Below are 12998 nucleotides of genomic sequence, written 5' to 3'. Positions count from 1 at the left end.
TCCTGCTTTCTCTCAATTTCAAGAGACTGATCTTGTCCATCTTGTCAGCTTCCCTCAGTCAGTATCTTGTATGTTGCGATTGTCTCTCCCCCTTTATTCTCTCCTCTAGGGTTACCTTGAGGTGCTTCCGGGGCTTAGCGTCCCCGCGGCCCAGTCGTCGACCAGGCCTCCTGGTTGCTGGACTGATTAACCAAATTGAGAGGGTTGAGAGGTCTAGTTCCCTCCCTAGACCCTAGTTAAGGAAGGTCTTAATTAACCAGTCCTCATAGCTTAACGTTCTTAGCTCTGGCACCAATCTTGTTGCAAACCTTGCTACTTTTTCAGTGTTGGTTGTATGCTTCACAAGGTGTGGATTCCAAGCCGGTGATGCGTATCCCAGTATTGGTCTAACAAGAGCTGTGTAGATTGCCTTGAAAGAGTCCTGGTTCAGCCTTGCATGAGCCACCAGGACTCTGCACTTACTTTGCGTGCCTTCATTATGGTAGCTGCTACTTTGCACAGATACGTTATGTCAGATTTCGTTTGAGTGTGGAGGGAACGGTGGAAAGTGCCACACACACCAGTACGACTAATATTTGGAAGGGAAAAGGATTGTGATAGGACGGGTGTGGGTGGGAAGATGGATGAAGCTCTGGGCCATCGCCTCGTGGCTACCGTACATGGCTCAGTACCTCGGTATATAACTGGCAAATATATATATGTTCTTCAGAAATCTGCACACGCAAAGTGAAACTTGAGAATGGCCTGAGAAGGTTCAGCTAAGGCGACTGTGGTTCATCAGCGCAACAGAGATCAACATCAAAATTATCCTTGAACAGATATGAGCAGTGTTCAGCATATATATAATAGTTAATGCTTAATAAAAATCTAATTTTAAAAGAGGAACAATGTTCAGCAGGAAAGGTGTAAAATAGTTTTTACAGAGCAAAGGAATGAAGAGAATACCAACGCTCAAAAGAAGTCAAGAAGTCAAGGTCAAGCTGTCCACAGAAGCAGCGTTCATCAGATGTTTAGTGGGAGGGAGTGAAGGGGGAGGTGGTGTTGGAAGGGAGTGGGGGTGATCAAGAAGGGGATAGGATGGATAAAAAGGAAGGGGAGGAAACGGATGAAGGGAAGGAAGGGGGGGGGATGCGATGGATAAGGGCATGGGAAGACAGGTGATGATAATTGGGGAAAAGATCAAGGGCAGTTTTAGTGTATTTTCTACCACGGACGTGGCTAATCATTTACAGCGCTAACCAGCATATATATATATATATATACATTTTTCTGTGTCCTCCATGGCCAGGGAGGAGATGGATGAAGAGAGGGAGGGGGACGGGGAAGAGGCGAGAGGCTGGTGCCAGAGGGGTGCACACACTCGCCAAGGTGAACCACTCACTGACCACTCACTACCACTGGTCCTCTGGTTTGTTTACCACCACCTACTGCCACCCTCTGCATGAAGCATAAACCCAAAGTTGAAAAGTAAAGAGGTTTACAACAAGACTGGTGGTGCCAGAGCTAAAGAGGATTAAGCTATGAGGATAGGCTAATAGAACTAACTCTCACTACCCTAGAAAATAGAAGAAACTGGGGGACATGATCACAGTATATAAGTTACTAAGGGGAAATAGAGAAGGTGGATAGGGACAGCCTTTTCAAAGTTAGAGAAAGCAGGAATAGAAGAACTCGCTCTCCAGATACAATCCAGATGGTAGCTGGAAGCACAAATGAGCCAAAGAAAATTTAATTATGGCAACAGTGTTAGAGGCTGTTAAAACTCCTCAAATAGCACTCTCTACATTGCTCTGTGATGGAAGGTGTACCAATTTAAGAATTTAGAGAGCTCTATTACAAATGTTCAAAAAGGGTGCAAATATTTCATTCAATATGATGTACTACCAGGAATTTTGGCTAATGATCTCAATTTTGTGTACAGTGGGTAATACACACAGGCGACCATAACCTTTGTACCCCAGCCCACTAGATACTTGTGGGGTACATAATAGGCAAATTCAAACTGTATAACTAACAAATATAAATTGCTAAGCTTTCACGTTCATCTAGGTGCAGCGCTTGGACCCATTATTAACTCTTAACATTGTTGTCACCTCCACCCTTTGAGGCGGGACCGAAGAGCCGAAGCTCAACCCCTACAAACACAAGGGGAGTACATGAGCACGGGGGTTCATAACACAGGAATCAGGAATCTGTACACCAGTTGATTGACGGTTGAGAGGCGGGACCAAAGAGCCATAGCTCAACCTCCACAAGCACAAATAGGAGAGTACAAATAGGTGAATACACTGATTAAATCTAACTAATGTTGGGACGTCTTGCGGTCATAATGATGGTAGTTTGATAAGATATATATGAACAGTGCCCTCAACTGTAGCTAGCCCATCAATGCTGTAACTTGCTTAGCTAAACAAATTTTTGGGCTGTTACCCATCCTATTACATGTCTCTCTAACCTTTTCCTTTAGCACCCACAGGATGGGTATAATGTGCATGGTAAGTGAATTAAGCTATCTGCACTATTATCTGAACCACTACTAACATGGCTCTCTCAATTTACCAGTCTTGTACACCATACTTTGTTTCTTTAGTTAATTGTCCTTCCTCGATGAAGTGAGCAGAAAGACAATATAGTATATTCCAAGGTATTGGTGTTGAAGAAGAGAGAGAAGTGGGGATGGAGCAGAGATTGTGGAGGTAGCGAGAGGTTTGGCAGGACTGCAGAGCCCTGCCAGGGAGTTGGGCCTCACTGGGTCTCTGGTGCAAGCATGGCATAGAACACCTGGGGGTTGATCAGCTCTTCAAGGTACTACGAGGCATCTTCCCATGGGCTTGGATAATGTACTGTGTCCAGGAGAGTACTGTGGAATGGGGAAGAGGGGTGTAGAGGTGGGTGTTGTGCCAGTAGGTCTACTCTCTCCAATTTGAGTACAGGCACATCTTGTTAGGTTAAGCTAATTATTGTGTGTGGTGTGTTTGTTCGCATACAGTGGTACAAACACTTTGATGGTATCGTGCAGTTTCCTTGAAGGGTTTATCCTCTTGATAAACACCAACCATGTTTACTCTTCATTGTCTTGGCCGTTTGAGGTGTTGGGGAGAGTGATAGGTGTAGGGAAGGGGGTGTAGAGGAGGAGGAGTGTGAAGTATAATAGGTAACTGAGTGAGATGAGCAACGGTGCGGGGTCACTCCTTGTTGCTGAGATACCTTCTCTGACATACTTGTGTGCCCTCTCCCCCTCACTTAAGTTCCTCTAACCTTTACTTCATCTAACCCTTGCACTCTCCAGCCCATGCTTCTCCAAGCCTCCATGTTACAGCGCCAGATAAATGATTAAATAAGCAATTAAACTTACCCCCCTCCCTTTCCTCCCATATAATAAACACACAGCCGAGCGGACATAGTCTTAAGGACCCAGGTTCGATACCCAAATAATTGTATAGCCTCATTCTCTCAAAGTTTGTTGAAGATGCTAAAATTATGAAAAGAATTAAGACAGAAGAAGACAGCAAGAGACTACAAGATGACTAGGACAAACTGAAGGAATGTCCATCAAATACGTATTTTGTATTACTGGTAGTTACGTTTAATTTCATGTATGATTATATGTGATATGTATTTTATGGGAATGGTAGAAATAGCCTAAGCTACTCTATCCTTTTGAGTGCTATCTTATTGTCTCAATAAACGTACTTGAATTTGTATTTTACGATTAAAAGTAATAATATATATATATATGTGTATATATACATAAGTACATACAGTACAAGAGTTCTTACATTCTTGTACAGCGACGTATGTAACGCACGCATAGCATTTCAGGCAAGTCCTTAATCCTAATATTCCCCGGAATAAGACTCGCTGAATCATTTAATAACCAGGTACCCATTCACTGCTGGGTTAACAGAGGCTACAGTTAAGGATTGGCACCAAGTAAATCCTCCCCAGTCAGGATACGAAGCGTTCGTGAAGTGCCAGGCAAGTGTGTTGCCACTTCACCACGGGGGGACTGCATCATCATCAGCTGCATATGCGAGGTTGGCCAACATAAGATCTGCCTTTAGACTTGTGTAAGCAATCATTTAGAACCCTGTATACCACATGTGTGAGACCAATCCTGGAGTATGCAGTTCCAACATGATGTCCATATCTAGTAAAGCACAAAACTTAAGTTTGAGAAGGTTCAAAAGTATGCCAACAACTAGTACTTGAGCGACAGTTTCAGTTTTAATGGTATAAGATAAAGTGAAATTTACTCTACAAAACTTGTACAGTATAACATTGTTTGGTAGACTTTCAGGGCTGTGGAGATATACTGTACCTCAGTCAGCCTTGGTGGGAGAATATCATGACACTTCTCTCCTGTAATCTCTCTCACTCGCGCGTCACGACTCGTCACTATCAATTCCAACACCATTTCTCCAAATCATTATCATAAATTTTTTTAATAAGCATATACAACAGTAAGCTAGTCTGTAACTTTTTCTTTAAAGAATCGCATTCTAATATTAGAATGCCATAATATATTATTTAGTGCTTTAAAACAAGGTTACAAACCAGCTTTGTAATTTCACTATTGCTTATGTTTACTATAAAAAAATTACAACTGATTAGAAGAAGAAATGGGTGTTGAAATAGACAATGCTGAGCTGTGACGAGTGTGGGAGATTGTGGGAGAAGCCTACTTGAAGCAGTCAAGGTTATAGATGATCAGGTGTATCTCGGGGTATATCTGACGACTGCAATCTTGGCCACTTACACATCTTCTGCCTTGTATTGTTTCTTTGTGTGTAATTACAAAAGTGTAGTTATATAGTGTGTATATATATATATACACAAAAGTTATATATATATATATATATACAGTATATGCAGTATATATATATTTTTTTTTTTTATTATACTGTATATATTATATAATATAATATATAAATAATGTAATGTAATGTAATATTTCTGTACTTAAGGATGTCTGAAGTATCAATTGAAATGGGAGTGCTCAACTAGAGCCCAAAATGAAACACCATCTGGGCCAACTGCTTTGTTTCTTCCTAGCTCCTTTAATAATTTTTCCTGCACTTAATCTGCATTGCAGAAATGCTTTAAAGTTTAACTGAATGTGACAATATTGTTCAATTTACCATACATTACTTTATAAATTTTCAGCCTTTTACAACATTCCTATAACAATTCCTTTCATTTCACTTCCCTTCCACCACCTGAGCCTGAACTCATTACACTCTGTCCTCATTTACATTCCCTGTAGCAACCCGGTACTGCCTATCAATCCTCTCCGTGTACTTATTGACACCCTACTGGTTGCACTACACACGCACACGTATCTCTGCACTTCCTGCTAGATGTGTCACCTCTCACACGTTGCTAACTTCACTCCTCGGGCGACGTATGTAACACATCACTCATTATTGTATTTACTTACTTTAAAAAATCGCTTAGAAACATGTGTTGGATATCCACGAGTTTGTTAATTGTTTTGTTAACAATTCGTTAATTTTATTAGACTCTTAAGGCTTAGACCAGGCTTAGTACTCAAAGTTGACTAGTATGGTAAATGACATTTAAATTAGGTAAAGTGATAAGGAAGGAAGGGAATTATCAGGAAAGGCGCTAAGCCATTACGACTATATAGCACTTGGAAGGGGTCAGGATAAGAAGTACAAGCATAAGGGAGATAATTCATAAATACTATATAAGCAGCTATAGAGATACTGTACTTATTTGAGATAAAATCAATTCAAATGAGGCATGATCTAAGCAAGGATACTTTCAGATCCACATTCAAGTGAATTTATTCATCGGAGAGTTCAACTTTGGTACAGTCTACCAGTTAGTCACTCAATAACTGAGTGACTAACTGGTAGTTAATTAGAATAGGCAATTAACTGGTGTTAATTGCCTATTCAATAAATAATTGAATAGGCAATTAACAGTAATGTGCTGAATAATGGGACAAAGGCACTTATATTTCAGGAACTACAGTAATTATTGGCATGCTATATTTTATTATGGAGTATTAATGTAGAAGAATAATGTAGAGGCTTGTGTTTCAGCCTGGAGAGCAAATGCTTGGTGGAGAGCCTCGTTCAGCAGGTTGGCCAGCTGTCGGACGTGGAGAAGTTCCTACTCTACCTCAAACTGCCCGTCGGAAGGCCTCCAGACACCGACCCGCTCAAACAGTGTGTATACTTAGTCTTTTCTGTAATCTGTATAGTTTGTGTATTTACACCAAAATAAATTTATAAGTAAAATAAATATATATATATATAAACACACACACACATACACACATAATATACTGTAATATATATATACTGTAATATATATATACTGTATACATATAAACACAGTATATATATATTTTATATGTACTGTACTCGTGCTTTTATTGCTTACTCAGCATATGCCAACATTCTTCAGCAGTGTGCTGTCTTCGTTATTTGTACAGTGTTCCCCCTTGGATATACTGTACTGTATATACTTATCGGAGCATAGCTCTAATTTGTTTTTGCCATAAATATTAGAGTATCATCTGCATAAATTTTGCAGAATCTGTAGTTCAGAACTGTGAAAATGTGGTATGTATTCTATTGGAACATTTAACACTAAACTTTGTACTTGATAGCATGCAAGTTGATGGATTTCCTGATGATTTCCACGCCCCCCCAAAAAACCCTCAAATTATATCTTTCAGTCCACTGAATCCCTTGGGTAGCCGCTGTGAAATACAGTTGACGATAACATGGATACGAACCCACTTGGAGATGAACAGTGAGGTGTCCCTGCCCAAACGTGAGGTCTACAATGAATACATGTGAGTGAATAACTTGTGTTTTTATGTAAGGTAAATGCTACCACACTTAAGAGTCTTACATGATTAATGGATTGCTGAAAAGCTACCCTGCAGCCTATATAATTGTGATGTTAATCTGTATGACTGTTGAGTGTACTGTACATCACATGTACACTTGCATGGGATTGGGAAACATCTTGAAAAAATACTTGTCCAGTTACCATAGCATACACACTATGTAGACTTATATATATCGTATAGAGTGTACTTTATGGTTTACCATTGTAAGGACAGGAAGCTTTTAAGGCTCATAGGTCCTCCCAGGCTGTCAACTGGCCTTGCCAAGGGTGCAACCCATAACAGTTGCTCAACTCCTAGGTATTTAATTACTGTACCTCTAGGCGAACAGAGACAGCAGGTGTAAGGAAAAGTGGCCAAAATCTTGCCCTACTCGATTTTCAACCACCAATCATGAACAGAAGTGTCTGAGGAAGTAGAAAAACCTAAATTGTGAGAAACGTAAAGTAAAGTTAGTTTGTAATGCTTCCCACATCTCTCGGGAAATATCACACACAAGTACAACATGTACCAGCCTCCACCTTTCTAATGAGTATTGTTCTGTACAATAAATACTCACATTTCCAGGATTGCATCACAATCACCTCGTGTCAACAAGCACCCTTTCAAGCACAGCTACTTTTGTGCCAGACAAGTTGCTGTGCCATTACAAGCTGTTGGCAGACATTGTGGGCATAGGGAGAACTAGTGAAGCAAAGGATGTATGTTCAATGGTGGATATATTAAGACAGAAATGAGTGAGTTTATATTAGTATTAAATTAAAAAGGAGGAATAAGATACCAGAGCTATATGCAGGCTATAGCAAAATATATTATATATGAATTGTATTTCATAAATAAGTTATTAAAACCATGTTCTCAGGCACTACTGCACCCTCAACAACATCAAGGCTCTGAGTACAGCAGACTTTGGGAAAGTGATGAAGCAGGTGTTTCCAGGGGTGAGACCACGACGGCTTGGCCAGCGAGGTGCCTCCAAATACTGCTACTCTGGCCTGCGTAAGAAATGGGCCCTTGACCCTCCTGACTTGCCTGATCTCAATGATAACATGACGAAAAAAAATATGGTGAGGATTTTACTTAAATTTTGTGAATTGAAATTGAAATAAGTTTATTGAGGTATAAATACAAACAAAGGGATGAAGTAGCTCAAGCTATTCTCACCCTGTTTAATACAATGTGTTCATATATATATATATATATATATATATATATATATATATATATATATATATAAATAAAATGCATCGACACACATATCACAAACAATAAGCATATTACCAAACATTCTGAAATTGTGAATTCATATTTCAGTATACTAGTATTAATGCCATTCTTTCCCCTAAAGACACTTCTGGCTTTTAGGGATAGTCTATACAGTACTTATCCTTAGGTGTTTTAACTATCTTCCAATGTTTAACATCTTGAAATTAAGACGTTTAAAATACTTATTACAGGTATCCATTTGATGGTAACAACCAGCTTACTCTGAGGCAATGTTGGACATAAGTAATGTCAAATGTGTGTCAGATGTTGTGGTAGGAGGATAAGTTGCTTGACTATTGGACAAAGACCATTGTGGTACCTATACACAAGAAAAAGGGTAGTAATGAAGATTGTGGGAATTATAAGGAATTAGTATACTTACCATCCCCAAAAATATATGCAAGGCTTCACATTGAGATTAGGAGATATAACAGAAAATAGCATAATGGTGATTATGGTGGGTTAGAAACAGGAGAGAGGCTGTACTGATTAGATTTTTAGCATGAAAATGTCTGTTTTAACACTGGTATGCCCAACGGGCCACCCGCATCACACCAGAAGGTATGCCGAGCATTGCCGGTGAGCACACAATCTACTGTTAAACTCTCTCACTCACGGTGTTTATACTTAAGAATAAGAATAACAAAAAATTAATGCATGACTCCGAGAGCGTCATCACCCACTCTGCGTATGTTGTTTTTATGACGCCGAGAGCGTCATCAGGAACCCAAAGTATTAAAAGTTTCAACAAAAGGGAGAAGAATGTTGTATTGTGCCTTACTGTGTGGGAGGGTGACTGGAAGTGTCATGATGTATATATGGTAGTGGCTTGTATAAGTGGTGGGGCAGACCAGGTGGATATTGTGCCAGTGCTCCTTGGCAATCTCCATGATGTTAAGGAAGGCTTGGAGAGGGGCTTTTGAGTTTATTTAAAATGGACACTTTAAAGATCATTACAGCTAGATTGTATCCTTCAGTGCTTTCTTAATATAATTATAACCCTGCTGGTAACTGCTTAAAAAATTCACTGCAGTGTTGGTACCATGCTGTCACCTTCCAAGTCCACATAATACACTTTATTTTGAAATGGAGAAAACTATCCTTAGGAAAAAAGCAAGTGACCCACCCATAAATAAGGGCTTTTCATATACACAAAAAGACTATTTTCTTTTCACAAGTTTTTATTAATGAATTTCAGCTATATACTGAAACTAGAATTTTTCTAAATGATTAATTTTGTGTCCATATATGCCTTTTATTAAGTGATTTTGACATTTGTTGAAATTCTTTCTATAGTTAGGCGTGGATTGTGTGGTTGATGAAAGCGAGGTCGAGCGAGCCGCCAGCTGCCTGATTATGGAGTGGGCCGAAAAGCTGTGCTCTGTGAAGTTTGAGTGTATCCGTGACCTGGCACTGCACCTTGTCCAGAAGAACTATGTTGATAGCCGATCCATGGCCGCCTTCACTCTCCTCTCCGTCGCAGATCAGAAGCAAGGTATGCTCTTATATAATTTTTATATAAGTATTACATTTTATCTTATAACTTTTGTATCATACTTTTTTATACACTCAGGTGAAGCAAGTGTCACAGTATTAGTGTTTATTATTATTGTGTATGGGAGTCAGTGGTGAAAGGCTTAAAGCAACTTCCAGTCAGACTGTATTAATTGACTATCTCTGGCTTCCCATCTCTTCATCAAGGCTTGGTGTTACATGATGTGCCATTTACTGTGATCTTGATTCAGTGCTGAGCTCCTGAATAAGAGATCAGGTGAGTGTATACACAATCATCTCAATTCATACCAGTACAGCCACTTATTTAACCGCCGCTGCTAATATTAGAACTCGAATGTGGAAAATTGCAATCTGGTATGAGGTATTCATTAAAATTTAAGAAATGTTTATGTAATATTTTCATTATCATTAAATAAGTTATTAAATGTAAAGCTTTCAGTGTGCTATATATATTAAGCTCCTCTCTGAGCAGGACACTTGGTTAACTTTAAACCTAAATCCCTACTAAACTCCTCAGGGATGTGGGTTTGATTCCATCATATGGCCTCAATATTTCTCATAGATTCATCATGTTGTTGTGATATCACTATGCTAGACCACATGTGTTCTAAGGACTAGATCATGCTCAGTCTGAAAATGGTCAACAATTTTCTCTGGCTCAGCAGAACCAGAGGAAATTGCCCCTGTAAGGTTCTGTTGATGCTCGGGTCACTGGAGAATACTTAATCCAGCCCCGAGGGTTCTCTAAAACATTCATACTGTATGCCGTATGCTCGGAGCCTTTCAAGTTGCCACTTGGTATTAGAAAGTCCTCCAAGTCTAGAAAAGGAGCCGGTCAGCTGAGCGGACAGCACGCTGGACTTGTGATCCTGTGGTCCTGGGTTCGATCCCAGGCACCGGTGAGAAACAATGGGCAGAGTTTTTCACCCTATGCCCATGTTACCTAGCAGTAAAATAGGTACCTGGGTGTTAGTCAGCTGTCATGGGTTGCTTCCTGGGGGTGGAGGCCTAGTCGAGGACCGGGCCGCGGGGACACTAAAGCCCCGAAATCATCTCAAGATAACCTCAAGATAAGTAGCTCTCTTGCTAACTACTTGTTGGTGTAGCTGGTTACGTCCTCCAACCATTACCGGGTGGCAGCACCTCTACAATAACAAGAGTCCATTGACTCAAGTCTATTTAAATTTTGAACTTACCCCAAAGCACAGGAAAAAAGGGCTGAAAGGAGGGTCCGAGAGCAACCGTGTGTCCTGCTCAAAAGTAGCTTTCCTTGTATTATACACTCAGTGTGATGTCTGGGGTGTACCACACTGTTGCTCCCTAAGACGTCCCTCATTGCGGAAGCACATGCAAGATACATGTACTGTACCGGTAAAAGGATGAAACTCGCCTGTATTTTGCCAACCTGTCCTATCACCTGATGTATCACATTTGTTAACAGAACCGACCAAAGTGTCAAAATTACATTTTGACATTTTTAAATTAAAGCACCTTAGTATAAGAGTATTAATACGCAGTATTCGGTATAAGTATTAGTATATAAGTGTTTTATGAGCATTGGCCTGGATAGGTTAGATGGGTCGTTTACGTTCTAACTTTTCTGGTTAGGCAAAACAATTGCACTATTTAATGTCAAATCACGAGGATGGGCTACCTGCAGAATAGTGCCGGAACTGGCCAGCAGTCCAGGAAGTACACAGGACAATGCAGCTCATGTGAAGGAAAGACACAGGCAACTGTCTACAATTTTCAGCTTAGCACAGGGCACGGTTACCTGACATGACCTGACCCCTGCCCAACATATGAACATTGGCACTTCTGAGGTGCGACTTTTGAATTGTCAAGAACCGACAGACAGGCAACACAATTTCCTGTGTGAACTGACTACTATACTGAACCAAACCAGTGTTATTAAAAAAAAATCTGTATGTTTACCTGTGATTATTTTTCAGACTTTTTTTAAGCTCTAACCTAGATAGCTAAATTATTTGAACCAATGACAAGCAACTTCAATGTTCTGCAGGAGTGTTGGTGAGCAGTGGAGCCGCAGGCGGGAAGCACAGAGAGACGCAGCTTCAGCTACAGCGCAAACTTCAGGAGCGGGAACACATTCGAGAACAGAAAAGAAAGCTTCAGGTACATTGCTCGTTTGATAAAAGATATTTTGGTAGTTTCAAAATAAGGCTTGGTTAGTGTAATGTGGAATTGTGGTTCTCTGCTAATAACATTTCTCAAGTCTGTTACATTGCTTCTAATTACTGCCTTCATCTTTGTCACAACATTTTTAATCCATGTCAGCAGTCTGTCTGTCACCCTCCAGTATGTTTTAGTTTCCATAAGAACCTCTTGTGTGGGACTGTCAAAAGCGTCTTTTAGGTCCAGATAAACACAGCCAACCCAACCATCACTTTCCTATAAAGTCTCTGACTATCATAAAACTAAGCAGGTTTGTTACACAGGATCTTCCTGTTCGAGAGTTACACTGTCTGTTTTTGTGTCATTTCTTTCCAAATATTCTACCCATTTGGTTTTTAACTTTTTTAATAGTGTTTTGGCTACAACATTTGTAAACAATACTGGTCTATAACTAACCATTTGCTGTAACTAACCTCTGCTACCATTTTTGTACACTGCATCTATGTTTGGCTTTTCCCATACATCTCCTAGGATTCCTGTACTTAAAGATGTTTGAGATATCAATTGAAATGGAATGCTCAGCTCAGGTGCATACTCTCAGCACCCAACACGGGAGCCTGATGGCCGAGTGGACAGCGCTTGGGATTCGTAGTCCTAAGGTTCCGGGTTCGATTCCTGGTGGAAGCGGAAACAAATGGGCACAGTTTCTGTCACCCCTGATGCACCTGTTCACCTAGCAGTAAATAGGTACCTGGGAGTTACAGCTGCTACGGGCTGCTTCCTGGGGATGTGTAACAAAAAAAAAAAAGGCCTGGTCGAGGATCGGGCCTCGACCATGTAGGTACTGCATAGACGTTGGCCACTCTGTCGTGCCTGATAGTTGCAGTTGATTCTTTTAAACCGAGGCCTGTGTTTTTACATCATAAACTTCTTACTATTAGCCTCTCTCTTAGGGAGCCATATTCTAGTTTTGGCTTGTGGTAAGCAAGCAGAATTGATTCATTAAGAGCCCTGATGGGGTTTGTAAGACATGGACATTACTAACAAAAAGTAAGGTAATGGAGGGAGTTCTATGCCAACATGGCTGTACCATGTTGCTCGGGATGCTATGAGAGACCCACCAGACGGAAGCGTTTTATTACATTCAAAGCTGGCCTCTTTTTTTTTAATATATATACAGTATATATATATA

At 40.2% G+C, this 12998-nt stretch overlaps 1 protein-coding gene across 3 annotated transcripts in view; it reads left to right on the top strand.

Annotated features, from left to right (window-relative positions):
* Positions 1-12998, top strand: part of LOC123771080 (mucin-4) — an 83769-nt gene that overhangs the window by 60128 nt on the left and 10643 nt on the right. The window contains exons 2-6 of one of the 3 annotated variants that reach the window (XM_045763397.2): positions 6072-6197; positions 6713-6832; positions 7752-7956; positions 9452-9650; positions 11694-11806. In XM_045763397.2, the coding sequence (XP_045619353.2) occupies positions 6072-6197; positions 6713-6832; positions 7752-7956; positions 9452-9650; positions 11694-11806 (763 nt within the window). Of the gene's footprint in view, positions 1-5991; positions 6198-6712; positions 6833-7487; positions 7627-7751; positions 7957-9451; positions 9651-11693; positions 11807-12998 lie in introns of those variants that run through there. The other 2 variants (XM_069309574.1, XM_069309575.1) reach the window with 2 other exon arrangements.

Source organism: Procambarus clarkii, chromosome 65, assembly GCF_040958095.1.
Source record: "Procambarus clarkii isolate CNS0578487 chromosome 65, FALCON_Pclarkii_2.0, whole genome shotgun sequence".
Classification (NCBI taxonomy): domain Eukaryota; kingdom Metazoa; phylum Arthropoda; class Malacostraca; order Decapoda; family Cambaridae; genus Procambarus; species Procambarus clarkii.
The sequence above is the reverse complement of the archived record's forward strand: the minus strand, read 5'-3'. Positions and strand labels throughout refer to the sequence as shown.